Below are 25288 nucleotides of genomic sequence, written 5' to 3'. Positions count from 1 at the left end.
ATTCTTACCCAAGGATGTTTTACTGATTTTAGAGAGAGGGGAAGAGAGAGAGAGAGAGAGAGAGAGAGAGAGAGAGAGAGAGAGAGAAACATCAATGTGAAAGAGAAACATTGGTCAGTTGCCTCCCGTATGCACCCCCACTGGGTATCAAACCCAAAACCTAGATATGTGCCCTGACTGGGAATTGAACCAGCAACCTCTCAGTACATGGGATGACACTCCAACCAACCGAGCCACACCACCAGGGCTCATTGCATTTTTAAAAATCAGTATTATTGTTTCTATCTGCTGTTTCAGAACGGTTACAATATGCCAGACAATTTGCTAGGGATCTGCATTCAGTATCCAACTCCTTACCAACAACTCTGCAGAGATAATATTACTCCTACTTTGCAGATGAGCAAAGTGTGGCTCACAGAGGTTAATGCCTGCCCAGGTAAGAAGGCATTCCACCCAGCTCTCTCTGGCTCAAAGTCCATGCTCAGAGTTAAGAGTCGTAGTTCTCAACCTATGTTTCTGGCCTGTAAGATTCCATCCCATGATTCTTGGTGCCCCTTTGTAGAGCAAGGAGCAGTGGGACCACTGTCTTCCCTGCACTCAGAAAAGAACTTTATATGGGGCTGACTTTTTTTTTTTTTTACCCATGCCAGCCATACACATTTATTATTATTCATGCATGGTCAAAAGACTTACAAGGCCCATTATTATCAGTATAACCATACATATGAAATATCACGTAGTGACATGGAGTGAAAACAACAGCTTTATACATATTTAAAAATACAGACACATACACACATTCTCTTTCAAGTGTTCACCATACACTGCTACACAAGCAGGAGGCATGGAGCTGCAGGAGTTACAATATACATGACATGTGGAAATGTCTCAAGCATTAAAACCACACTTAAGTTGCAAAAATAAAGTTTCTTTCTTCAAACATTTTGATCTGGGCTCAAGCAAAGCACCAATGATTTTCATAGATTAGAGGAATAAACAATGCATTTCATCCCCACCCCTTAAAAAAAAAGTCTACAGCAGATCTGTTTCATCCTTTGAAGATGATTAGTCAGTAGAATGGATTCTTTTGCCCCAGACTGCACAACCCAGTGTTTTACGACACAGTGCTTCCCCCTCTCCTCCATCCACACCTGCCAGGTAAGCCAGAGCCAGGGGTTCTGGTGGTTGACCCCTATGAGAACAAACCTTTCTAAAATCTAAAGGGAGAACTTTGACTATGATGCTGCCAAATTGCTACCTACTAGAACATGCCAAGAAAACAGAAAAACAGCCATCGCTTAATATGTACCTACTACAGAACTATGGGGGAGAAACAAGAGAGCCAAACCCTGGGTGACGTTAGCAGCCTTCATTCTTTTGCAGGTGGGAGATTAATTTATGGATCTAATTTGGCTCTGACTTTTGAGAAGCCATAATTCCTATTAGAGTTGCTGGGCAAAAGTAGTATTGTTTGCTTTAACAGCTGTGATTAAGACCGAACTGCTTGTCTCAGTTTGTGGCCAACTTTCCAGAAAGGTCTCTTTAAGATAAGTGCCGTGTGCTCAGTTTGTGGCCAACTTTCCAGAAAGGTCTCTTTAAGATAAGTGCCGTGTGGTGGGCAGTGATTTATGGGGAAGGAGAAGGGAAATCCTGGCTGGTTTGTGCCTTCTGGGCCTGCAGATAGGCCTCCATCTGTGACACGGGTGACACCTGGAATGTGCTACCTTCCACGGGGGCATCGGTGAGTCAGAAAAATTCAGACAAACAACACCAGGGCACAGGAGCTGAGAAAAAGAAAACACATTAAACTGTCTGGAATCAGATGGCCCAGGGGCAGCAGACGAGTGTGGAAGCCTCTTAACACACCCACAGAGGGGTAGGGGAACAGCCCTGCATTCCCCCTGGTACCTTGTAGCTGAGGCAGGACAGAAGAATCACTTTCCTGCAAGTCCTCAGGTTTGGGACAGGAGAGGAGGCAGAGATTGACATTTCTATTCAAACTGTAGGCCTGTCTGAGGCTGTGAGCAGAATATGCCCTGTGTCCCCAGCACCAAGCACAGTGCCTGGGAAATAGCCACTCAATATATAGTAATGTTACTTATAAATCAACTAGAGGCCCGGTGCATGGATTCTTGCACATTGAAAAGAAATTAATTAGAAGAAATATGTTAGAGGCCAGGGAGGGACCGCGGGAGGTTGGCTCCAAGGTGTGTCTGGCCTGTCTTGCCCAGTCCCGATCGGCCGGACCCCAGCAGCAAGCTAACCTACCAGTAGGAGCGTTTGCCCCCTGGTGGTCAGTGCGCATCATATCGACTGGTCGAATGGTCAGACAATAAGCATATTAGGCTTTTATATATATAGATAAACCAAGGAACAAACCAACTGAGCAAGGGTCAGTGTCAAAATCCACAAATGCCAATGGTGGTGGGTCATTGTGTCTTTCTTCACCATGGATTTCTAAGACATTTATTATGCTGACGCAAATAGAGCAAAGTTTTAGCTAATTCTTCCATTTATCATTAATAATTTTGCCTTTGAGTTTAATATTATTTCAAAACATACTTTGGGAATTGCACATTTCCCAAAGACACATTTAACAATAATACCTCATATTTTTATGGTCCTTTAAGATTTACAAAGTGGGCACTTTCATTATCATCTCCTGTTTGAGTCATGGAAGAATATAATTAAAATAAAATGGACTTTGGAGTCAGAAAAATATAGCTTCAAATCCCAGTTCTAAAATTTGCTGTCCATATGGTTTCAGTTTTGTCATCTGCAAAATGAGGGTTTGTATACTGTTCTCATGGCCCTCGAACCCAGCAGGTAATGGATAAATGGCAGCTGCTATTATTATTGTTACTATCATTATGATCACCTGGAATCTATTCGGTATCCCTGAAGAAAGAGGTGAGCAAGTATCAGTTCTCTCAAAGCAAAAGAGGAAAAATAAGAGTAAGCAGATATGCTTGGAGACTGCATGATTGTTCCCCCATAGGAGCACCAGCAGATGGTGTTGAAAACAAAAATCCACGCTAAAGCCAAGAACAAACTTATGGGTTCATATTGGTTCTCCTAGATCACCTTCTCAGTTTCCTCATTTGGATTCGAATATTAGATCCCAAACCTGCTTGATCACCAGAAGCACCTGTGGGAATTGGGAAAAATTCACATTTCTGGGCCTCCCCCATCAAGACTCTACTTTGGCTCACGTAGGCGGAAGCCTCAACATATCTGTGTGTGTAGAATTCCCTATGTGGGTGTAATCATCAGTCAAGTGTGGGCGACACTGGAATACGGGATTCCCAATGGCAAGCCCAAAGCCTTCTGAGTTACTAGGGTATTTATTTATTTATTTAGCCTGTTTGGAAGAACTGGCCATTTTGAAGGAGAAGATGTTTCCTTTTCTATTAGAGATTCTCATACTTACCAGTCTTTGATCAGGGAGAAGTGATGCTCGGGCCAAGGGTTACTCTGAAACTCCTTTAGAAGTTAGTGAACATAAAAGGTGGATAAGGGACAGAGGGCCTTAGAGGCTGGTGCTCTTATTAGTAGTTGCACAGATCCCATAGACTGGGACTTGCTAGAGGCACAGGAACTTTCCTCATAGCATTTTAAGTTTTTGGCTCAGCTCCCTGGGAGATCTCAGAGGAAGAACTCACTGCCTTGGTTTCAGTGGGGAGTGATGACATCCATGAATCACCACGTGCTTTCCAGGCCCATGCTTGTTCTGCAATTAAGTCTGCAAAGAGCACAGAGCGGTGGGCTTACAGGTGGGAGGCAGACAGGGCCCTCAGACAGACATTAATATTATGCTGAGATCAGACCCTGGGATGCAACAATGCAGGTGATGAAGTGGGGGATATGGAATTGTTATAGACCTCATTCATCTCAAAAGCAGCTCCCGTCCAGGAAATCCTGTTTACATTCATGGGAGGAGAGTTGACTGACCACAGCAAAGAGGATCCTGGAGCTAGGAATCCTCTGGAGGGTATAAATATTACTGCACTACTTTTCAGGAAAAAGAATGTGCTCTAAGGCAGACCTTGTAAATATGCAGCCACCCTACCCTCCTTGCAAATGTTCCCAGGGGCAACATACTGTGTCTAGTTCAGATCACATAAATCAAGATAAGCAGTTCCCCGGACCACCACCCCAAAGCTTGCTTTCATCGCAAAACCATTTGAGAATCAGAAAAAAAGAAAACCAGGAAATTTGAGGCAACAGCATAGTATGACAGACTGAGATTGGGTTTTAAAAGTCACATGTTCTGCAGGAAATATATTTTTAAAAGGAGAAAATACACCTTAAAGTGCATTCTTTTTTGTTGTTGTTTTAATCTTCACCCGAGGATATGTATTCCACTGCTTTTCAGAGAGAGTGAGTGGAAGGGAAGGAGGGAGGAGGAGAGAGAAACATCAATGTGGTTGCTTCCGGCACGCCCCCCAACTTAGGAGTGAACCAACAACCCAGGAATGTGTCCTTGACTGGAATTCAACCCAAGACCCTTCGTTATGTGGGCAAATGCTCTAACCAGTGAGCAGCACCAACCAGGGCAAAGTGCATTCTTAATTTTAAGAAAATCTGCATTTTTACAGTTTGTGTTAATTATATTAAGTTGAATGATGCCAAAAATGAAATAATTCTCAACAAGGTTGAGGACTTAAACCAACATGCTAAGACAAACATAGTTTGCAACTGTAAGTGAACAAACATTACGGTTTTCTACCATAAACATCTATCAACTGGAATTTCCCATAGTAAACTTACTCTACTTTAGTGTTTCACATAAATAATCCTTGGAAACATTGAAAGCAAATCTTGCAATTTTATGGAAGACATTCTTTGCCCTTTTAGAAAATAGACTTAGAATTTTTCATTGTATGGTAAAATATGCATCATAGGTCCAGATTTAACTTAAATTTTAAGGTAATCGCTTTGTAGGTATTTACTTATCTTTTTCTTACTTGACTGACAAAATAAAATAGACCACAACTTGCCTTCTCAATGTATCTGTAGAAAATTTTCTTAATTTTTGAAGGTTGTTCATTAGCTTCTAACCTAGTCTATGGCTTCTGCTCCAGTTATATATTTCAGCCAAGAATGAGCCAAGAATTCTGACAGTGACATAGAGGTGAGGGATCTGTCACAACTCAGAGTCACAGATTAAACTTATTATGTGGTGACTCCAGGCCAGATGGAGTGAGTAAGGCCATGAGAAATGAAACAGTTCCTGTCCTTGAGGAGCTTACGTTAGTGGGCCAGACATGATGTCATATAGGAAACTATGAAAGAATAGATATAGATATAGAGATACACATATACTGTCTGCCCTGCCTGCAGTGGGCATGTATGTATTGGGGGCCAGATGCATCTAGAATGATAGCCTGTCAACCAGCCAGAAGACAATTTAGAAAAACAATGAAGAACTGAAGATTACTTTCATTTTACTTTCCAACTTGCCAACTTCGCTTTTGTGGAACACCTATCATATTCTGAAACACAGAGTAAAAACCGAAAGCCACGCCAGGCTAGGAGCAAAGGGAATTAACTAGATGACTTTTCCCAGAGGTCTCAAGTTTGCGAAGTCCAGCTCTCAAAATACATGCATGTCAATCAATGGTGTTTGAAACATATTGAGTCATCTGGTGAGTCAGGACATGTATTGGCATTTACTGTCAAGACTGTTGCCAAAGCCTGCGTGCTAGGTCTCTGCTTCTATTCTTGTCCCATCACAGTCCATTCTCCACACGGAGGTCCTTGGCCTTGGACACGAAGAAGGGTGTGGGAACGGAGAAGAAGGACAAGTCCTGAGCTTAGCCTGCGAATCTCTTAAATGGCCAGAGACCACTGCTCTGAGACCAGACAGACCAGTTCAGTTGCCTTCGTGGTTTAAATCAGTAGTTCTCAACCTTCCTAATGCCGCGACCCTTTAAAACAGTGCCCCATGTTGTGGTGACCCCCAATTTCATTGTTACAAATTGAACATAATTAAAGCATAGTGATTAATCACAAAAACAATATGTAATTATATATGTGTTTTCAGATGGTCTTAGGCGATCCCTGTGAAAGGGTCGTTCGACCCCCAAAGGGGTTGCGACCCACAGGTTGAGAACCACTGGTTCAAACAGTAAAGTTGTCCAGAGGATGCACCATGAGGGGGCTTGGTGGTGGTCAGTATACAAATTCTTCTTTTCCTCTAAAACAGTGGTTCTCAACCTTCTGGCCCTTTAAATGCAGTTCCTCATGTTGTAACCCAACCATAAAATTATTTTCGTTGCTACTTCATAACTGTAATGTTTCTACTGTTATGAATCGTAATGTAAATATCTGATATGCAGGATGGTCTTAAGCGATCCCTGTGAAAGGGTCATTCGACTGCCAAAAGGGTCTCGACCCACAGGTTGAGAACCACTGCTCTAAAAAGTTCATTAGAAATTCTTTTGTTGTTATTGTTGTTAATCCTTACCTAAGGATAATTTTCCATTGATTTTTAGAGAGAGTGGAAGGGAGAGGGAGAGACAGAGAAAGAGAAACATTGGCCACCTCCTGCATGCTGTGCCCTTGACAGGAATCGAACCCAGGACCCTTCAGTCCATGGGCCGACACTCTATCCACTGAGCCAAATCAGCCAGGGCTTTTCTAGAAATTCTTAAAGGCAAATGTGTCCAGCACCCACATGTTCCTGTCATCACCTTTAAGTGCTAAAATGTCTACCGTGTTCTCCCTTCACCACCCACAGTTAAATGTGTCCAGCATCCACATGTTCCTATTTTTTTTTTTATTTTTCGCTATAAGTATTACAAAGGGTATTACATAAGTGTCCTTTTCCCCCCCCCCCACCCTTGACACGCCCCTGCCCTCCCTTACCCCCCAGTGTCTTATGTCCATTAGTTATGGTTATATGGATGCATACAATTCTCACAGGTTTCTTATGCTTCATTTCAGTTGCCACGAGTCGTCCTCCAGTGAAAGAGTACACTGTTGATATTGAGATCAGTTTTGAAAATGCCTCCTTCCTGGATCCTGTCAAAGCTTACCTGAACAGCCTCAGTTTCCCAATTCAAGGCAATGACACTGACCCCGCTGCCAACATTTTGAGCATAGAGGTGACAACAGGTAAGTAAAAGACCCGTTGCTTCAGAATGGAGGATTGGGCATATCAAGAAAAGGCTCTCTGAGCTCCTCGCATTAGAGCAAATTATACTGAGTAGGCAAGTGCAGTGTCCCAACAGGCTTGACCTGTGATTTTATTACTTCGTTGCCTTCCAGATGAAATCCCTGTTGGTAAACTCTGCAGCCAGTTTGCTTATTTTAAATGGTGACCGCATGTTTACTTAGTGGTTTGTTTGTTGCTTGTCACAAAGTGGTCCCAAGATATGGCCATGAAAACTACTGGATCCTCTTACCCTGGGCAGTCAGTGGATATGGCAAGTATGAGTTCAGGAGACTGATAAGTAGCAATTCCCTTCTTTTTTGGCATCATAGGTCAGGAAATAGGAACCAGGTACATGCCTAGGTCAGCAGTAAGGCATTAAGCAGGACCTCCCAGACGATGGGATTGGACTTTCTGGTCATTGACTCCCTTCCAAGGTCATGATAGCTCTCCTATGTCTCAGGGGACCATCACCTCTATGCCATAGCAGCTGTGAGATGTGATTGCCCTTTATGTTATACAAGGTTACTGCTTTGTAAATTGCAAAGCACTAAGATGTGGGCTTTTTTATTCTAAAATAGTAACAAGAATAAAATTCTTATTTTTTAAAATCTTTTTGAATTCTAATATTTTAAAGAGTCTATCACAGTGTCAGTCTGCATATTGATTTTTAGCTCTTAATATATGCTGCTTGAACCTGAAAGAGCTGCCGTAAAGCTCCCTTTGGATTCCATTCCCCACCAAATTCTGCATTAGCGTTAATTTCCTTGAGTTACCATGAGGTTCTCTGATCGAATGCATTGTGAGTCACCAACAATGTTCCTCAAATGTATTTATTAAAAGGACTCTTCCATAGAATATTTCACAAAACCAGTTATGTTGGAGCAAGATAGGAAACATCTTTCCATGTCTCCACTCAGCACAGATCTGCATCTAAAATTGTCTCCCCTATTTATGGGAAAAATTAATAATTTGATATATTTTTAGTCAATTTTGTTTTGCTTCCCAATAGTTTTTTAATGGAAACCTTTGGTATTTATTTGAGTACTAGAAAGCTACTCTAGTAAACAAAATGTACCAATAAGTATCAAATATAAGTTGTTCATTTTTGTCGAACAGGTTGTGATTGTTAACACTTGAACTTTCATTGTGAGCTAATGTTATGTACACTCAATATAGACATATTAAGACAGTCTCCTAGGTTTGTCTTGCTCTGTTAGAGGAGGTGTGATTTCAGGGGCTCCACTGTTTATGCCATTTTAGAAATTTGTTAACCCAAGTTTACAAATTGGGTTAACAAATTTACAATTTAAATTAGCAAGTTTCTCTTTTAAGATGCAAATGCCCTGGGAAAGCTTAATTTATCCTGCCAGCAAGACTGGTTATTCACATGTTGAAGGGGTGACAACTTCCTGATAGTTAACTGAGAGCTTGTGGCTCAAGGACCTCAGGACCAGAGGGGAAAGCTGGGGAGAGTTGACCTCAGAAGGAGTGGATGAGATGGATGGGCAATGAAGATTAGACTTATTGAACATGAAACTAATATCTAAGCACCCCCAAATTTTCTCCATTCCCCTCTTCCCATGCCTCTCCCTGCCCATTCTTCCAACAGCTTACTTTATGATCCTTTCAAGGAAGACATTTTTAATAATAGCAAACAAAACTAAGGGCCAGACAGTGTATGTAAAGCACCAAATATCTGGAATGTGGTAGGTGGTCTGGTGATGATAGCTTTTGTCATCCTCTTAAAGCAAGTTTGTATTTTACATGGGCGTCAAAAGTTCTTCAAATACTACCCCCACATCCCTCTCAAAAAAACAAACAAAAAATGCTTTCACAGTGGATTTCAGGTCAGTAAAAGAGAGATTTTGACAAGGGGGTCTTTTTGGCTCCCTTCAAATTCCCCCACCCCCACCAGCAGCCTGAACACCCTCTGATCCCTAAGCTTCTGCTCAGCTCCCACGACTTCCAGAGCACAGGGCTGCATCAGCATCCAAGGACTCACTGGGACTCAGTTGTTCCTCTTACTTCAGGAACTATTATCTCACGGCTTTCTTTTGGAGAGTCACTCTGTTGAACCTTTGCCCAGGTGCCCGTCTGCAGAAAAAAAACAGCTCCCGGTGATTTGACTTTGGTCCAGTTTTAGAAATAAATTCAGCTCTCTGTTTTCAGTGTCCCCTTAGTATCAGAGTCTGTTTGGGCTGCTCACATTTGACATGAAATGTAAAAGGCACAATTTTGCTTGTACTCTTCATTTGTTATTGCTGTGTAACAAACTACCCCAAAACTTAGCGTTCAAACAACAAACATGTCACAGTTTCTGAAGGCCAGAAATTTGGGAAAAGCTTAGCAGGCTCTGGCTCAGGGTCTCTCATGAAGTTGTCAAGCTGTCAGCAAGAGGGGCAGTCATCTGAAGGCTCAACTAGGGGTGGAAAATTTGCTTCCAAGCTCTCTCATGTGATTCCCAGCAGGCCTCAGTTCCTCACTAGCTGTTGGCTGGAGACCTCAGTTCCTCACTCTGTGGTTTTGTGAAATGTCATGACATAGTCTCATGTGATGACAGCTGGCTTCCCCCAGAGCAAGTGGTGCAAGAGAGAATGAGAGAGAGCCACCAAAGTGAAAGCCGGAGTGTCTTTATAACCTAATCTCAGAAGTAATACTTCTGTTATAATCTATTGGTCACCCAGACCAACCCCAGTACAATATGAGAGGGAACTACATGAGAGTGTGAATACCCAGAGGCAGGAATAGTCAGGGCCCATCTTGGAGGCTGGCTACTGGATGTCAGAAATCTCTCGTATCACGATTGTAGGCATGCCTTGGGCTAGTTGGAGTAGTCATCTTTTATATGCTTAGGCCTAATAGCATGGTGATACATACAGGAGCCATGGGAATCTCATGCAGTACTCTTAAACTTCTCAGAAGGGCAATATGGAGTGGAGTTAGTCTATACTTGCAATTTATAAATGCAAAAGTGGTGACCATCTTCTCTCTCCTCCCTGTTTTGGTTGACGATAGTCTGCAGACCTACTGGAAATGAAATCTGGTGCTCCTGCGAGTCAGGCTACAGGTGGCCTCAGGAGCAGTGCCTTCACAATCTCACTTGTCAAGAGCATGACAACGCCCCTGCAGGGCGTTGCAATTGCCTTAAAGGGCTGCCTCCCAATGGACCTTTTTGCCAGCTCCAGAGAGGTAAGTAACTGCTCATTAAATGTTCATTTGCTGAGTGGCTATTTGGTATCAGATCAAGCAAATGTTTCTGTGTCCTGCATGTTCTTAAAGGCTAACATGAGATTTTTAAATATTGCCCCCTTTTTTCAGAAATAACCCTGAGAATGTCAGTCAGACTCAACGTGGGCTTTCAAGAGGACCTCAGGAACACCTCCTCTGCCCTCTATAGGTCCTACAAGACTGACTTGGAAACAGCGGTAGGTTTTGGCCTCACCGGCCTCTGAACCAAACAAACTTCGGGCTGCACTAAATCTATCGCATTGACTGTGGATAGTTTGCTTGGATCTGTCAGAATTTATGAATGTGGATATTAAAATCACTCCTGTACTTCTGGGATGATGAATTCAGAAGAGCTGAAATCAGTGTTCAGGGGATGATTGGACATCATCTTGACCTTTAGGTGGGACTTCTTTTCAGGATAGAATTGATTCAGATACGATTTGGTGAAATACTGGTAAACTAACTGAAACCCATTCAGAGACCCAAGAGCTTGATCTAGAAGCACTTGATGGTACATTTCTATTTGTTTTCACACAGCACATGGATGAAACTACTAACATCTTTTGGGCAGATCAGCCTAAGACTGGCAGAGAGGGTTCCAAATCACTCTATGCTAACAGTTCATAGGCATTTACACTTAAGCCAGATTTAAATTTACTCCCATGAAATTAGAGACTATTTCCTTAGTTGTTAACTTTGTGCCAGACACTATTGTCAGTGCATTACATTGGATGACTTTATCTAAACCTAAATGCTTTACTTGAATTAACTTATTTGGAATGGACCATCCCAACTGGTGTGGCACAAATTATTACAGGTAGCCTGAGATAATGACTTCCCTAACTCTCTGGGCAGCTGAGCTCCTGCCTCCATCCAGGAGCAGGCCAGGAGCTGACCTGAGTGTGCCACACAAATATTACCATTTTCCGTAGGTGCCATGTTAGAGTGCTGATGCCATAGAGCTCTTGGACATCTGATTTACATATCTGACATGTAATAGTTCTACACAGCATGAGAGTCCTTCTCATACACACAACCACATGCAAAATCATGTACGTTTGGGGAAGAGAGTTACATACTAAACTCTGGATCCCCCCATGCAGGTACCTGGTACAGAGTGCTCTGCACATCGCATCTGTCCTGTACATGTGACTTGAGTCAAATTGAATTTCCTATCGGGTTGGTATTCAGAGGAACGAACTTTGGTAAAAACATCATCATAAACCACATTGGCTCAACCAGCACTGCAATATGTTAAGTGAGGCATGAGGCAGTGCGGTGGCCTTAAGAGTGTACCTCCTAGATCTCCAACTGCAGGGAATGTAATTGACCAAGGGCCCCAGCTGCTGCCTCTGACGGCCATGACAGTGCTTGTTGCTCACTACTAATGAATGAGTTCAGAAGGTCTGCATCTTCCGGATACAGACCTCTTGGAAGGCCTTCCCAAACCTTGCCACACGCAGTCTAGGATGGTTTCATCCAACCTTCCTTCCCACTCTTTCCCACTTGGGGTTAAATGGCTCTCTCTGCCTTCCTGCTGCCTCTCCCATATTCTTTTTTCTTGAATACATACATTTTTATTGACTTTAGAGAGAGGAAGGGAGAGGGAGAAAGAGATAGAAACATTAATGATGAGAGAGAATAATTGGTCAGCTGCCTCCTGCACACCCCCTACTAGGGAATGAGCCCGCAATCCGGGCATGCACACTGACTGGGAATCCAACCATGACCTCCTGGTTCATGAGCCAACGTTCAACCAATGAGTCACACCAGCAAGGCCCCCATATTCTTTCCTAGTTGTTTTCCTGAGTAAATGTTTCTACATTTAACCTGGTGTTTGCTTTTTAGAGAACATAGAATTTCAGAGGTAGATAATAGGAATGACTTCTTCAGAGATCAGCTGATGCCAGAGCTAACAACATACACAGGAGGAGATTTCTCTCAGGGTGAACAGGAATATGTGCTTTTTACCCTGTTTCTAATCTTTGACATCTCTGTCATTGGACCTTGCTACATGACACTGTCTGCTTTATTTTTCAGTTCTGGAAAGGTTACAGTATTTTACCTGGCTTCAAATTGGTGACTGTGACAGGGTTCAGGTAAGAATGCTGTAATTGGGTCATTTCTATCTAATGGCACAGACCAACACATCAGTGAAGGAGGAAAAGCCTGTTAGAGGGGCGTCACTGGGACACTCAACAGGGGCAGAATGCTGGGGCTGAAGGTGGCAGAAATACTGAGAATTGTAGCTCACTCCTTACAGAGGCAGCTACTTAGAAGGAAGGTGAAAAAGGACTCGTGTTCATTCTATGCACACAAGAGTTTTACAAAGATATGGGGTAAGTTTGTAGTTTAAGGAGTTCAGAAATATAAAAGTGAAATAATGTCACACAATGATGCATTTATTCCAGAAAAGTTGGCCAGCCAGGACCACAGGTGCAGGCTGCTGCAATGTGGGTGGTGCCCCCTAGAGTTGGGCACCCTGGCCGGCCTGAGAGGGTTTGCACAGTTTTTCGAACAGTTGGTTGCCAATGTTAAAAGTTAAGAATGTGTACAGGGACAGTGAGGATTTGGGCTTCACTTGACATTAAGCTTCTCTGGTAACCCTGGGCCAGCATGGCTGTAGGACAACTCCCTGCATGTGGCTGCCACTCTATGGCCAGTTTATGTGATTCGTTCACTCACCCCTGTCTGGCTATTCTGTTATTTATGTCACCTGTCTGCATACAGTGGAGTGTCCACTCCCCGCCTCAGGCTTTCCATTAGAGTTCGAAAACACATTGAGATCAGTGAACCCTTCCTGCCGTTTTGTTTTCTCATACAAATAAACCATAAGGATCTAGACCAGTGGTTCTCAACCTTCTGGCCCTTTAAATACAGTTCCTCATGTTGTGACCCAACCATAAAATTATTTTCGTTGCTACTTCATAACTGTAATGTTGCTACTGTTATGAATCGTCATGTAAATATCTGATATGCAGGATGGTCTTAGGCGACCCCTGTGAAAGGGTCGTTAGATTGCCAAAGTGGTCACGACCCACAGGTTGAGAACCGCTGATCTAGACTCTTCCAGGTCAGTCACTGCTTTACTGAACTGCGTGGTCTCCGTCCAGGCCCGGAAGTGTGGTTGTGGCATATGAAATCAGAACTACAACACCATCCCCTGGATTAATGCACAGAGCGAATGAGCTGGTCACACAGAACCTCAATCAGACCTACAAGATGGACTTCACTTCCTTCCAAGCAGTGACTAGTAGTAAGTAGACGTTGCTACATTTTTTTTTCCTGTGCAATGATTCCATTTGGATATGACAAGGGTGTTTATTGTTATGCTGAAATCTACGAAATTACATTGTGATGTCCCCTGTGGGGAGAGTCTCCGGTCCCCAGCATAGAGGTCTATGTGCCATCTCCCTGCCTTAGGCTGGTGCACAGCCTCTCAACAAGGCTAATTCACTGTAGTTGGGGGAGAGGTTGCCAGGGGAGAGATTTTGCAAGGGGGCCACAGAGCCATTATGGATTTTAAAAATTACTGTAACAGGCCCAAGATAGCCAAAAAATACAACCAACATGGTGGTGCAGTTTGGGATATTCATGAAGTGCCCTGGTATGAAATAGGGGGCCACTGTTATTTTAGAGCAGTGGTTCTCAAAGTGTGGCCCCAGACCAGCAGCATCAGCACCGCAGGGGAACTTGTTAGAAATGCAAATTCCTGGGGCCACCCCAGACCAAGCCGGGCCAATCTGTTTCAACAAGCCCTCCAGGCAACTTGATGCTCAGGAAAGTTGGAGAACCCCTGCTTTGGATCACATCTAACAGTGGTGAGAGTCCTGGGATTTTAGATGTTCTCCTACATTTTACAAATGGGGTACAGGGCTGGGCTCTGTTGTGTTAGGAGGTGGGTGGACCTATATTGTTGTCCAAGGGGTAGCAAGGGGAGCTGGCCGGGCAGAGATTTGGCGGCCGGAGTTTGGCCGGTAGATGTCCTGGATAACACAGGCCCATGGTTCCCAAGTAAAGGTAGTTCCTCTTTGGCCAGCGTGGTCCACTGTGGCCGAGGACAGTGCAAAGAGGGCCAAGGGCACAACTGGGAGGAAGGGCGCCCTTCTCAGCGGTTAGGCTGTCCTCACAGCAGGTTTGTGCTCTTTCTCTTTACAGTCTCTGCTGGTATTTTTAACAGCGGATCTTTTAAAAAAATAAAATATTGAGAGAGATATACACAATGGTAAGAAAGTGCTGCAACAGATGCAAGATAAAAGAGCAAAATAAAAATTCAGGATAAACAAGGGAAAATTTCAGAACAAACTAATGAAACCCAGAAAGTTGAAAAAAAAGGGGGAATAAGTGGCCTAAAAGTGTGGACTCACACAGAAGCAATTTTAGCAATGCCACATCTTCACCCCTAATATCACCCCTGAAAATTTATGTTTATTTATTGTTCTGAGGGCATAAGAGAGGAGTAGTTTCTTGCATAGGTGTTCTTCAAGTATTACTATTTCCCCAGTTGTGCTGAGGATAGTCAGACATTTAAATGAATAAGATGCAGCAGCCTTACTGATCAGTGGCTGTCAGTCCAGAAATAAAGGTGCTTTAGTATCCATGGCTTATTCTTCCAAAGAGCAATGAAGTCATTGGGAATGGTACTCGACTCCCCTTTCTGCAGAGGATCTACATCCATCTCTGTCCTCCTTCAAAGACCAGAATGTGAGTCTGTGATGTACTCAGCCTTAGACCACGAAACATGAACTTATGTTTTGTGCAATTCCATGGGGCGCGCAGATACCGCCCTGCTCTCCATAGTATTGGTGGTGTTTACCCAGAATACAAATATCAAAAAATTCAAGTGCCTGCGTGCTTTTACAAAATTGTATCTGAGGGACAGGGGAGAGGAAGAGAACAAGAAAGAAAAATGCTGAGTGAATGAGTTGGTATCAGGAACCCATTTTTTTAAAAATATATTTTATTGATTTTTTACAGAGAGGAAGGGAGAGGGATAGAGAGTTAGAAACATCAATCAGCTGCCTCCTGCACACTCCCTACTGGGTATGTGCCCACAACCAAGGTATATGCCCTTGACCAGAATCAAACCTGGGACCCTTGAGTCCGCAGGCCGACACTCTATCCACTGAGCCAAACTGGTTAGGGCAGGAACCCATTTTTAAATCTGTCTTTATGAAACACAAAAAGCTCATGGCAATCTTTAGAACAGTTCCATTGGTTTTGTCATATGTTAACCCTCTGATGATCCTCGATTCATCAGCAGGGTCCCTTAACTAGACATCCCTTTCTTTAATCACTGCCAATAAATTTATGATCAGTTCTATACAATCATATGATTCTGGCGGTTTTACTAGTCATAGTTATTAGCAATGATAGTAAGGAAAAGAGGGCTCTATTATTGTATCTTTTCTATGGTAAGCCCAGTGTGTTCCACATATTTCATCTTTATATGTTCCCTGAGGCAAATATTACTATCTTCATTTTACAGGTGAGGAAATGGAGGCTTAGGGAGGGCAAATAATTTGCTCCAGGACATATAGTAAGTAACACAAGTGTGTGTGACCTCAAAGCCAGTTCACTGTGTTAACTATTCATAGGTGGCCTTGATTCCTAATGGTTGAATATGCTTTTAAAAAATCTTAAACCTAAATAAGAACCTAAAAAAATGGTAAGAAATATTTAGATACCTTGACATTTTGATCAGAACATCAGACCACCTGGAATGAATCTTAAGGTGTTTGAGTCCCATGTTTACAGTGTGGAGAAGTCTGGTCTGAGCAGGAAGCCCATGCAAAAGAGGCTCATAGTGCCTCCTTACCCAGCTCCTCCAACCCCTCCTCTCATGGACCGCAGGAGGGACATGCACAAGACACAACTTAGAGGGAGAACCGCCTGTTGTGTAAAAACAGGGCCACCTTAGAAGGACATACAGAAATAACAAATTGTGTGTCTCTATCCAGGGGATTACTTCATGCAATGGCTCTCCAGAGTTTTACTGTGAAAACAGTAACAGTAGCTACTGTTCCCCTAAGTCACCTCCCAAGGTAGCTTGCAATTTTCTGCCAGACTATTTGAAATATTAAAAATATAGTTGGGATCCCCATTACTGCCACTGGGGACTCTTAAGTGTGCAAAGACCCCACAGTGGAAGTCCTGTCCCTAGTCGTGCAAAACTGGCGGGCTCTCACTCCTTGGGCCGCAGAGAACAGCTGCCAGGGATGGAGGGAGGAGGACGTGTTGCCTCCGTCTAGAGAGCACCACAGATGAGATGCTGTGGCGACCTCCTGAGAACCCTGTGGAGTGGTGTCTGGTGAGTCGTAGTAGTTGCCTTTACTTGCTTTGGAACCCTACTAATTGTTTTCTTTGGGTTTCCAGATGAAACCAGGTTCTTTGTCACACCCGAAATCATCTTTGAAGGGGATACGGTAACTCTGGTGTGCGAAAACGACGTTCTGTCCTCCAACGTGTCCTGGCACCACGTGGGGAGGCACGCCAACATCCAGAACGGCAGCCGGTTCTGGGTGTACACCACCGTGCTCAACAACCTGACCTCCGTGTCGCGCCTCACCGTGTTCAACATCACCCTGGGGGACGCGGGTGGGTGTCCGCCCAGCAACTCACTGGTGGGGGGGGATGAAGGGCTCCAAGAAAACAGACTTAAGAACGTATAGAGAGTGTTTCATCTTCAAAAAGGAGTCACCAGGCTCGACTTTTCCAAATTGAAAATCAATCCCATGGCATATCAAGCCAAGCAAATTAGCTTGGGAGACAAGTATAGCTTTCCACATTTACTGAAACTTACGAGTTTGAAACCTGACACACAAAAAAAACAGACTTATGCTCTTAATTCTTTAAAATTTTAAAACAGCTCTGTTGAGGTAGAATGGACATATAATAGCTGTGCATATTTAAAGTGAACAATTTAGTAAGTTTTGATCTATGTGTAGCTCTGAAACTATCGTCCTAATCGGGAGAGTACGCATTTCCATCACCTCCCCTCAAAATTTCCTTGTCCTCCATTGCAAGCCTTTCTACCTGCCCCTCCTTGCCCCTCTCCCCAGCACCCTCAGAGCACAAGTCTTCCTGACATCCTAGAATTTAATAAGCCCCCGAGAGTCCAGAGGCTAACAGGGGCATCTTTTTCTGTGAATGACGTTGGGTGGCAGACACCTGGGTCCTATCACATCTTTGTGGATTCTGATTTTGCCACAGAGCTCAGTAGAATGCCAGAGTTACCCAGTCTTCCAGTTCTCCAAGGCTTTCCTGTGTTTCCTTCCCACCTCTGTCACCCCCACACGTTTTACTTACCAGTAAGAAACAAGAGTGAGATCGCCTTGTGGCATCAGAAGTACCTTCATTGGCCTTCGCACTTCCTGAACGTTATTCAGGGCTGTTAGACCAAGTCTCAGATGCGTTTGAAAAGGATGTTTCTCGAAGCACTGTCATGACACATGCCCCGAGGCTGTCCTTCTTCTAAGTATCAATAGCAATCAACTCATAGTAACGAATGCTTCCGTGTATTCCGTGCAGGTGAATATATTTGCAAACTGACCATGGATATTTTTGAATATGAGTCCAGAAAAAAGATTAATGTGACCCCCATCCGAATTTTTGCAAGTGAAGACATGAAGGTGACATGTGACAACAGTCCCGTGTCTCTGAACTGCTGCAGTGAGATCAATGTGAACTGGAGCAAAGTGGAATGGAAGCAGGAGGGGGAGATAACCATTCCAGGTAAGAATGTCGGATGCCCTTTCGTGGCCAAGGAAATATGGGAGATGCCGCGGGTGGGAGAGGAAATGTCCGATGGCTGTTTCTTTCTAGACTTCAGACTGAAAAAGTACTAGGCTTGATGCCAGCTCCCGCTTAGCCATTCGAGAACAAAATTCCAAAAACATATGTGCATATGTGTCATGCGTGGGTCGTCAAGATCCTGGCAGAGAAGATCCAAGAGGGAGTGACATGATGACTTAAGTCCATGGAGGCTGCTGCCTATGGAAAAGCTTGTCCCCACCTTCCTAGCCTTTCCATCTTCAGCAAAGAGTGAAGGGTGAGGTCATCACCTTTGCTTCAGAGTCTGTCTTGGAACTTCTCATTTCCATGTCTCTTCTCTTCTCACTTCTCTGCCTTTGTATCCACAGTTTCTTCTATGTTATCTAATTCTGTGTCTCTGGTTTGTTTGTTTTGTTTTGTTTTGTTGTTTGTTTTTTATCTCCCTGTGTAGACCTATTTACCTCTCAATTGTCTCATGTCCATTTCTGAACCGTTTGCTTTCATTTTAGATCTGAGATCTAACTGAAGTCGTCCCCCCCCCGTCCCCCCCCTCGTTTACACTGGTGAATGACAATCCTACTCCTAATAAATTAAAATAGCAGTACTAACTCTGTTTGCCATAGCAGTTTGTGATAAACCAATTTTTTTAAAAAACCAAACATGTTATTACTTTTAATCACATTTTAAACTTGACCACAAGTTGGAAGCTGGAGGGGTTTTTTCCATCCAGTTTTCAAAAAGAAATTGGGATCCAAATTAAATGACTTAGTCACAGTTGTCACAATAGGAAAAGGCAAAGGATTGGGACTCACTTCAAGCCGCGAGTCACAAGACCGGTGTTCATCTGGGCCAAACTCTCTTCCCATGCCTGGTGGGCCAGGGCTGGGGTGCACTGACCCGGCAGTGTGCACAGAGGCAGAGCCTGCTTTCTGCCTAAAGCCCTCATATAACAATACCCAACCCTCCCCTTCAGAAATGACAGTATTAAGTGTCCATATTTACCCTAAAAAAATCATTCCAGTGAAGTGTGGCTTCATTCGTGAAATACATTCGTGATGGTGGAGACTTTATTTTACAAAGCCTTTGCTATCCGACCATATTAGATTATGAAATACAAAATAATGATCGATTGTCACGCCCCTCTTCCTGAGCACACCTCTTTTGTAAAGCCCATCTCAGCTGCTGTTTGTATTGGACTTTAAAGCCCCCAGAAGAATGGGAAAGGCATCTGGTAAGTGCTGGAATGTTGACACTGGTCCGCGTAGTCACTTCCTTGATTGTGAAGGAAGAGGAGGTGTGGGCATCCTGAAGGAACCGCCAGCTGGGAGAAAGACCTTGCAAGGTTCCTGGGAAAGCGCATAAGCTCTGCAGGGTGAGAGGTGAAAAGCATCGCCCTCTGGCAGACGAGCCAGGAAGTCTGCGGTGCAGATGCTCAGAGACCTCTCTGCGGCCACCACTTCAGACAGTCCCCATGCCCAGTGCGGGCTCAGCGGCCTCAGAACAATGGGTTTCCTGTCACAGGGCTGGCCGCCTGGGGAGCTGCAGAAATCAGTTCTCTGATGAGTTTAGCCTCTGCTCTGGGCACCCTGCCCTTCCTCCCCACCCTGACTGCCCTCTCTCTGCAGCAACTTTGCTACACGTTCTACAGGTGATTCCGAAGCCGTTTTTCCAGGCCAGAAAGAAACAATCTCGCTGTCTAATTCACCCCAAACATTTGGAACTGAACGTGTTACCTCCTCTCAGAAACATAATGTTATTTTCAAAACACTCTGGCAAGAAATAAGGCAGAAAGAAGTAATCAGCAAAGGTAGGATTTCTAGCTTTAAGGGGAGAGGGTCTGTTGAATAGGGAGGGATCTCTGCAGTTTTTCAAAACAACAGACACCAACTATGATATTAATAATGGTAGCAGAAGTAACACAGTAGCCCCCTTATCCACGGGTATACGTTCTAAGACCCCCCCATGGATGCCTGAAACTGTGGCTAGACCAAACCCTAGATATACGGTTTTTTTTCCTAGACATACATACTTATGATAAAGTTTGATTTATAAATTAGGCACAGTAAGAGATTAGCAATAATAACTAGTAATAGAACAATGACAACATATGGTAATATTTTGTAAATATGATCTCTCTCTAAATATCTAATTGTACTGTTACATACAGCGTGCATAAGGTTTCATCATGCTACTGAGAATGACGTGCAATAAAAATTTATGAATTATTTATTTCTGGAATTTTCCAAAATATTTCTTAATATTTTCAGACCATGGTTGACTGTGGGTAATTGAAAGAGCAGAAAGCAAACTGCAGATAAAGAGGGACTACTGTAGTATTAATGGTGCTACTAGGAATAGAAATAGCAGAGGTAAAAATAGTTATTATTATTAGCGTGGCTTCTCGTTTTCCTATATCCAACACTAGCTTTGACTGTGCAGGAATGTATTGACAAGTTGGGGGAATTGAAGGGCAACAGAGTTGATAGTGTCACCATAGCTTCTTCTTAGGTGGCATGATGGTAAAACATAATGAAGTCTAATTCCCTTTTGCCCACAAGCTAGGACGGTTCCCAAATGCGTTCATAAACTTCTTCCTGGCCCTGCCTACCCTATTTCCTGGCTCGTCTCATGCCGATTACTCATAAAGCAATTGAATCTTTACTAGAGGGTGTCAGCCCCTTCTTGGCTGGCTGACAGAGCTGTGACAGCAGGGAGCACCGAGTGACTGGTGAGGGAGGGACAGCCTCAGATTCCACCGTTCCCTTCTTTGTCTCCTCTTCCCAGTTGCCCCACTTACGTTTTTATGTTATTGTGCATGCTTGTGCGCTGTCTGAAAGGTTAGTTTTGCAGCCAAATAGCATGAGGAAGAGATAAAGAAGTGAGACCACCCTTTTTCCCTTGTTGAATAGAAATCAGTCTTGTGCTGTTCGTGTCACTTTATGTCGCCTTCATGTTTGTGTGTATTTTTCAGTTTTTTTTTCTTATGATTTATTTCTAGTTTCATACCATTATGGTCAGAGAAGATGCTTGATATGATTTCAATTTCTTATATTTATTGAGACTTCTTTTGTGTCCTAACATGTGGTCTACTAGTGTCCTAGAAAATGTTCCATGTGCACTTGAAAAGAATATATATGCTGCTGCTTTGGGAGAGAATCTCTGCAGATATCAATTAAATTCATCTGATCTAGTGAGTCATTGAAGGCCACCATTTTCTGGTTGGTCTTTTGTCTGGAAGATCTAGCCACTGATGTCACTGGAGGGTTAAAATCCCCTACTATGACTGTATTACTATCAATCTCTCCCTTTGTGTCCATCAAGATTTGATTTACATAATTAGGTCCTCTATGTTGGGTGCATAAATGTTTACAAGGGTTATATCCTCTTGTTGGATTGCCCCCTTTGTCATTACGTAGTGTCCTTCATTGCCTCTTATGATAGCCTTTGTTTTAAAGTCTATTTTGTGAGATATAAATATTGCTACCGGAGCTTCTATTTCCTTTCCATTAGCATGAAATATCTTTTTCCATCCCTTTAGTTTTAGTCTGTGTGTATCTTTTGTCCTGAGGTAGGTCTCTCTGGACAGAATATACATGGGTCTTGTTTTTTTATCCATTCAGCTACACTTTATAAAGTGCCCTAGGAGTCCGCCTGCCTCAGGGACTGAGGTGAGACCAAAGTAGAGAAGCAACTGGATGTACTGAAGCATTCTCCATCCTGGCGGCAAGAAAAGGCCACCCTTTTGGTTTTGTTTTTAAAAAGACCAGGTGTCAGGGCTTCACTCTAGAGCAACTAAATTGGAATTGGGTTTGGGCTCCAGGCAGTGGCATAAGTCCTTAAATGTCACTGAAGATTTTATTGGGCGAAGGAGAAAGAGCCGCGGACTTTGTCTAATCCCTCATTTACGCAGGAGGACAAGTCTCCATGACAGTGGCAAAAGGCTCCCTCCTCACCCACAGCTCTTTCTCTTTCTTCTTCGTGTCGCTCTCTGTTCCTAGCGATGCCACAAACAAATCCGATTTTAAATCCTCTACTTCAGTGGTTCTCAACATTCCTAATGCCGCGACCCTTTAATACAGTTCCTCTGTTGTGGTGACCCCCAACCATAAAATTATTTTCGTTGCTACTTCATAACTGTAATTTTGCTACTGTTATGAATCGTAATGTAAATATCTGATATGCAGGATGTATTTTCAGGGGCTGTGACCCACAGGTTGAGAACCATTGCTCTACTTGAAGGAATGCCCACCAAATTGGATTTTAAAAAAGAAAAAGAAAGAACTTGTGCCCAGTCTTCAGTCCTGGAATAATGAGCCTACACCCTGTGCTTTTCAGTAGGACAGTGTCTAGTCTCGGGAAGCCGTGATCCCAGCTCAGCCACGTGCCCTTGACCTGATGCAGGGCAAGTTGGGGCACCTTGTGGACTCCCAGGCCTTCGTCCATTAAACAGTGATAATGGTACCTACTTTACAAGAGAGGAGAAACACTGAGATGATCAATGTAAAATATTTAAAATAGACCTGAATGCACTGAGTCTGCCCCAATAACTATTTTCTGATCATGACGATAGCTTTAAAAGCCAGCCCCTCCCTTTTCCTCAGCGTGGTTGGTGGGAAATTTTCATCGGATCTGATCTAATCTTGAGCAGCAAATGTGTAATTGCATACCATCTCTTCTCCAGAGAGCACAGTACCAGCTTATCAGCTGCACTCAGTACCCTCCAGGCAGGACTCCGAGGTGCACAGCCCCACGGTGTTGTATGAAATACAATGGGAACGCTGCCACTTCAGAGTTCCCTCCTTTGTTTTCTGAGTTTGCCATCTCTCTGGAGCCTTATCTCCACGCTATAGGGTTCAGCCTCACAGAACTACTGTTTTTTCCTGAGCAAGACCAGCACACTGCTGCTTCTGTGCTTTGGCTTCCACCTGTAATTTCTGATTTAACTGTAGAATTTTTTCTTGACGTAAAATCTGTGTGTTTGTCTAACTCAGGGTCTCCCCACCTCAGCACTAGTGACATTTTGGGACAATTCATCCTCAGCTGAGGGTAGTTGTCGTGTACATTGCAGGGTGTTTATCAGAATCCCTGTCTCTACTCACTAGATGCCAGGAACACCCCTAGTTGGGACAGCCAAAAAAATGTCCCCTAATATGGTCAAGTGTCCCCCCAAAAGGCAAAATCACCCTGATTGAGACTAAATGTCTAATGCATAAGGCAGATCAGAATGGAGCTGCTTGAGTTAGAGAAAGGGTTGGGGGGGGGGAGGCGGGGCTAGAGCCCACATGGCTTATTACCCCCAACCCAACCCCAAATCCTAAAACAGGTTCACAGGACACCACGTTCCCCAAGGAGTACTGATTCATACACACCCCCACACACCCTCACTGCACACCAGAACACCACAGCCACCATTTCCATCTATGTCTTTCAAGGCCTAGAATAAATCTTCCCTCTCCTCTGAAATCTTCCAAATAAAACTTCCCTCCTTTAATCTTCATACTGTAATTACTTCTCTCTTATGAAACCTATCTACTAGATATTATAATTATTTCTGTACATGTCTTTATATGCCCCATTGTTCGTAGCTCATTTTCTTGCACATTAGCTTGGTGAGAAAGCTGGGTTTGACGGATGAGTAAGAGTCAACAGGAGGAGGGAAGGACAATATTACAGGTATGAACACATAGGGTATGAAGCTATAGGCATGTTGAAGGACTTGACCTAACTTTTAAGAAAGTGATGTAGAATCAGATAAAGAGTGCAGAGGCAGTTGAAAGCATATGTGAATAAATACATATACCACACTAAGGAGATTTTAGTTTGTTTTGAAAGCTATGGTAAGATTTAAAGTTAAAAGGAGAGAAGTTGGATGATAAGGGCTGAACTTTAGAAAAATAAAATTTAAAAACTAAAAATAAATTTTGAGGTAGTGTAGCCAATATATTGAAGGGCCAAATAACCAAAAATAGAGACCCACTTACAACAGCATGCAATTGGCAGATAACAGATAATGGGGCCCAGGTTAGTGACCATGAGTTGGAGTGGATAAGACAGTTATGAGATGATTTAGAAGTACAACCTAAACATTTTTACAACTGGTTGGAAGTGGAATATGAGGAAATGCAAGTAATTAAAAATAACCTTAAGAGTTTTAATTTTGTGAGCTGCCATTGGCAAAGAAAAGACACATGAGAAGATATACAGGCTTTGTCTGGGGAAGGGAAAGATGAGTTCCGGTTGGACACGTTGAATTGGAGATGCCGCAAATATCAAATTGACACTTGGGAATTCGCTTCTAGAGTTTCCAATAAGAGTTTTTCTCTCTCTTCTCTCTTTTAAAATATTTTTAAATTGATTTTTTATAGAGAGAGGAAGGGGGAGGGAGAGAGAAAAAAACATCAATGTGAGAGCAGAACGCGAATTGGCTGCCTCCTGCACACCCCCTACTGGGGATCAAGCCAACAATCCGGATATGTACCCTGACTTGGAATCAGACTAGCAACTCTTCAGTGCTCAGAAAGACACCCAACCAACTGAGCCACACCGGCAAGGGGGAGAGTGTTTCTCTTAGAGCTAGAGTGGAGAGTCACCCAAATACAAGGTATAATAGGAGCCATGGTGTAGATGACATTCCCCGGTGAAACAGTAGAGATAAAGGTAAGAACGGGGCAATATCAGAGTGCTTGGGCAAGGCCAATATCCTTGGGAACACCAATATTTACGAGGGGAACAAAGGCAAGGAGCCTGGGAAGGAGACCCAGAAGGAGGGATGAAGAGAGAAGAGAAGCAGGAGACACTGTGGAATTGAGTAGCCACGTCACAGAGAAGGTGGACAGCAGAATGGGTAGCATGAGAAGCCACTGAGTCTGGGAAAGAGGAAATCACAGGGGGCCTTACAGGAGCACTTTCAGTGGAGAATAAGGGAAAGAAGGTAAATCGCAGCGGTTTGATAAAAAGTCGGAGTTGAATACTAAAGGTGGCAAATGCAGAAGCCTTGCGGTATGAAGAGAGGACGAAATTCAGTGATGGCTAGAGAAGCTTCCAGATTAGGAAAGTTATTTTAGAAAGGGAAGACAAGACCTGGTGGTTAGCATGAAAGAGCCCAAGGAGAGATTAAAGACATAAGGG

General features: G+C 43.4%; 1 protein-coding gene across 1 annotated transcript in view; it reads left to right on the top strand.

The window, feature by feature from the left end:
* The window catches only part of ADGRF5 (adhesion G protein-coupled receptor F5), a 73332-nt gene that overhangs the window by 27840 nt on the left and 20204 nt on the right, over positions 1–25288 (top strand). The window contains 7 exon segments of the mRNA XM_023763338.1: positions 6949–7119; positions 10175–10348; positions 10478–10584; positions 12428–12486; positions 13501–13643; positions 16763–16984; positions 17918–18121. Coding sequence (XP_023619106.1) covers positions 6949–7119; positions 10175–10348; positions 10478–10584; positions 12428–12486; positions 13501–13643; positions 16763–16984; positions 17918–18121 — 1080 coding nt within the window.

Source organism: Myotis lucifugus, unplaced genomic scaffold (assembly GCF_000147115.1).
Source record: "Myotis lucifugus unplaced genomic scaffold, Myoluc2.0 scaffold_281, whole genome shotgun sequence".
NCBI lineage: Eukaryota > Metazoa > Chordata > Mammalia > Chiroptera > Vespertilionidae > Myotis > Myotis lucifugus.
The sequence above is the reverse complement of the archived record's forward strand: the minus strand, read 5'-3'. Positions and strand labels throughout refer to the sequence as shown.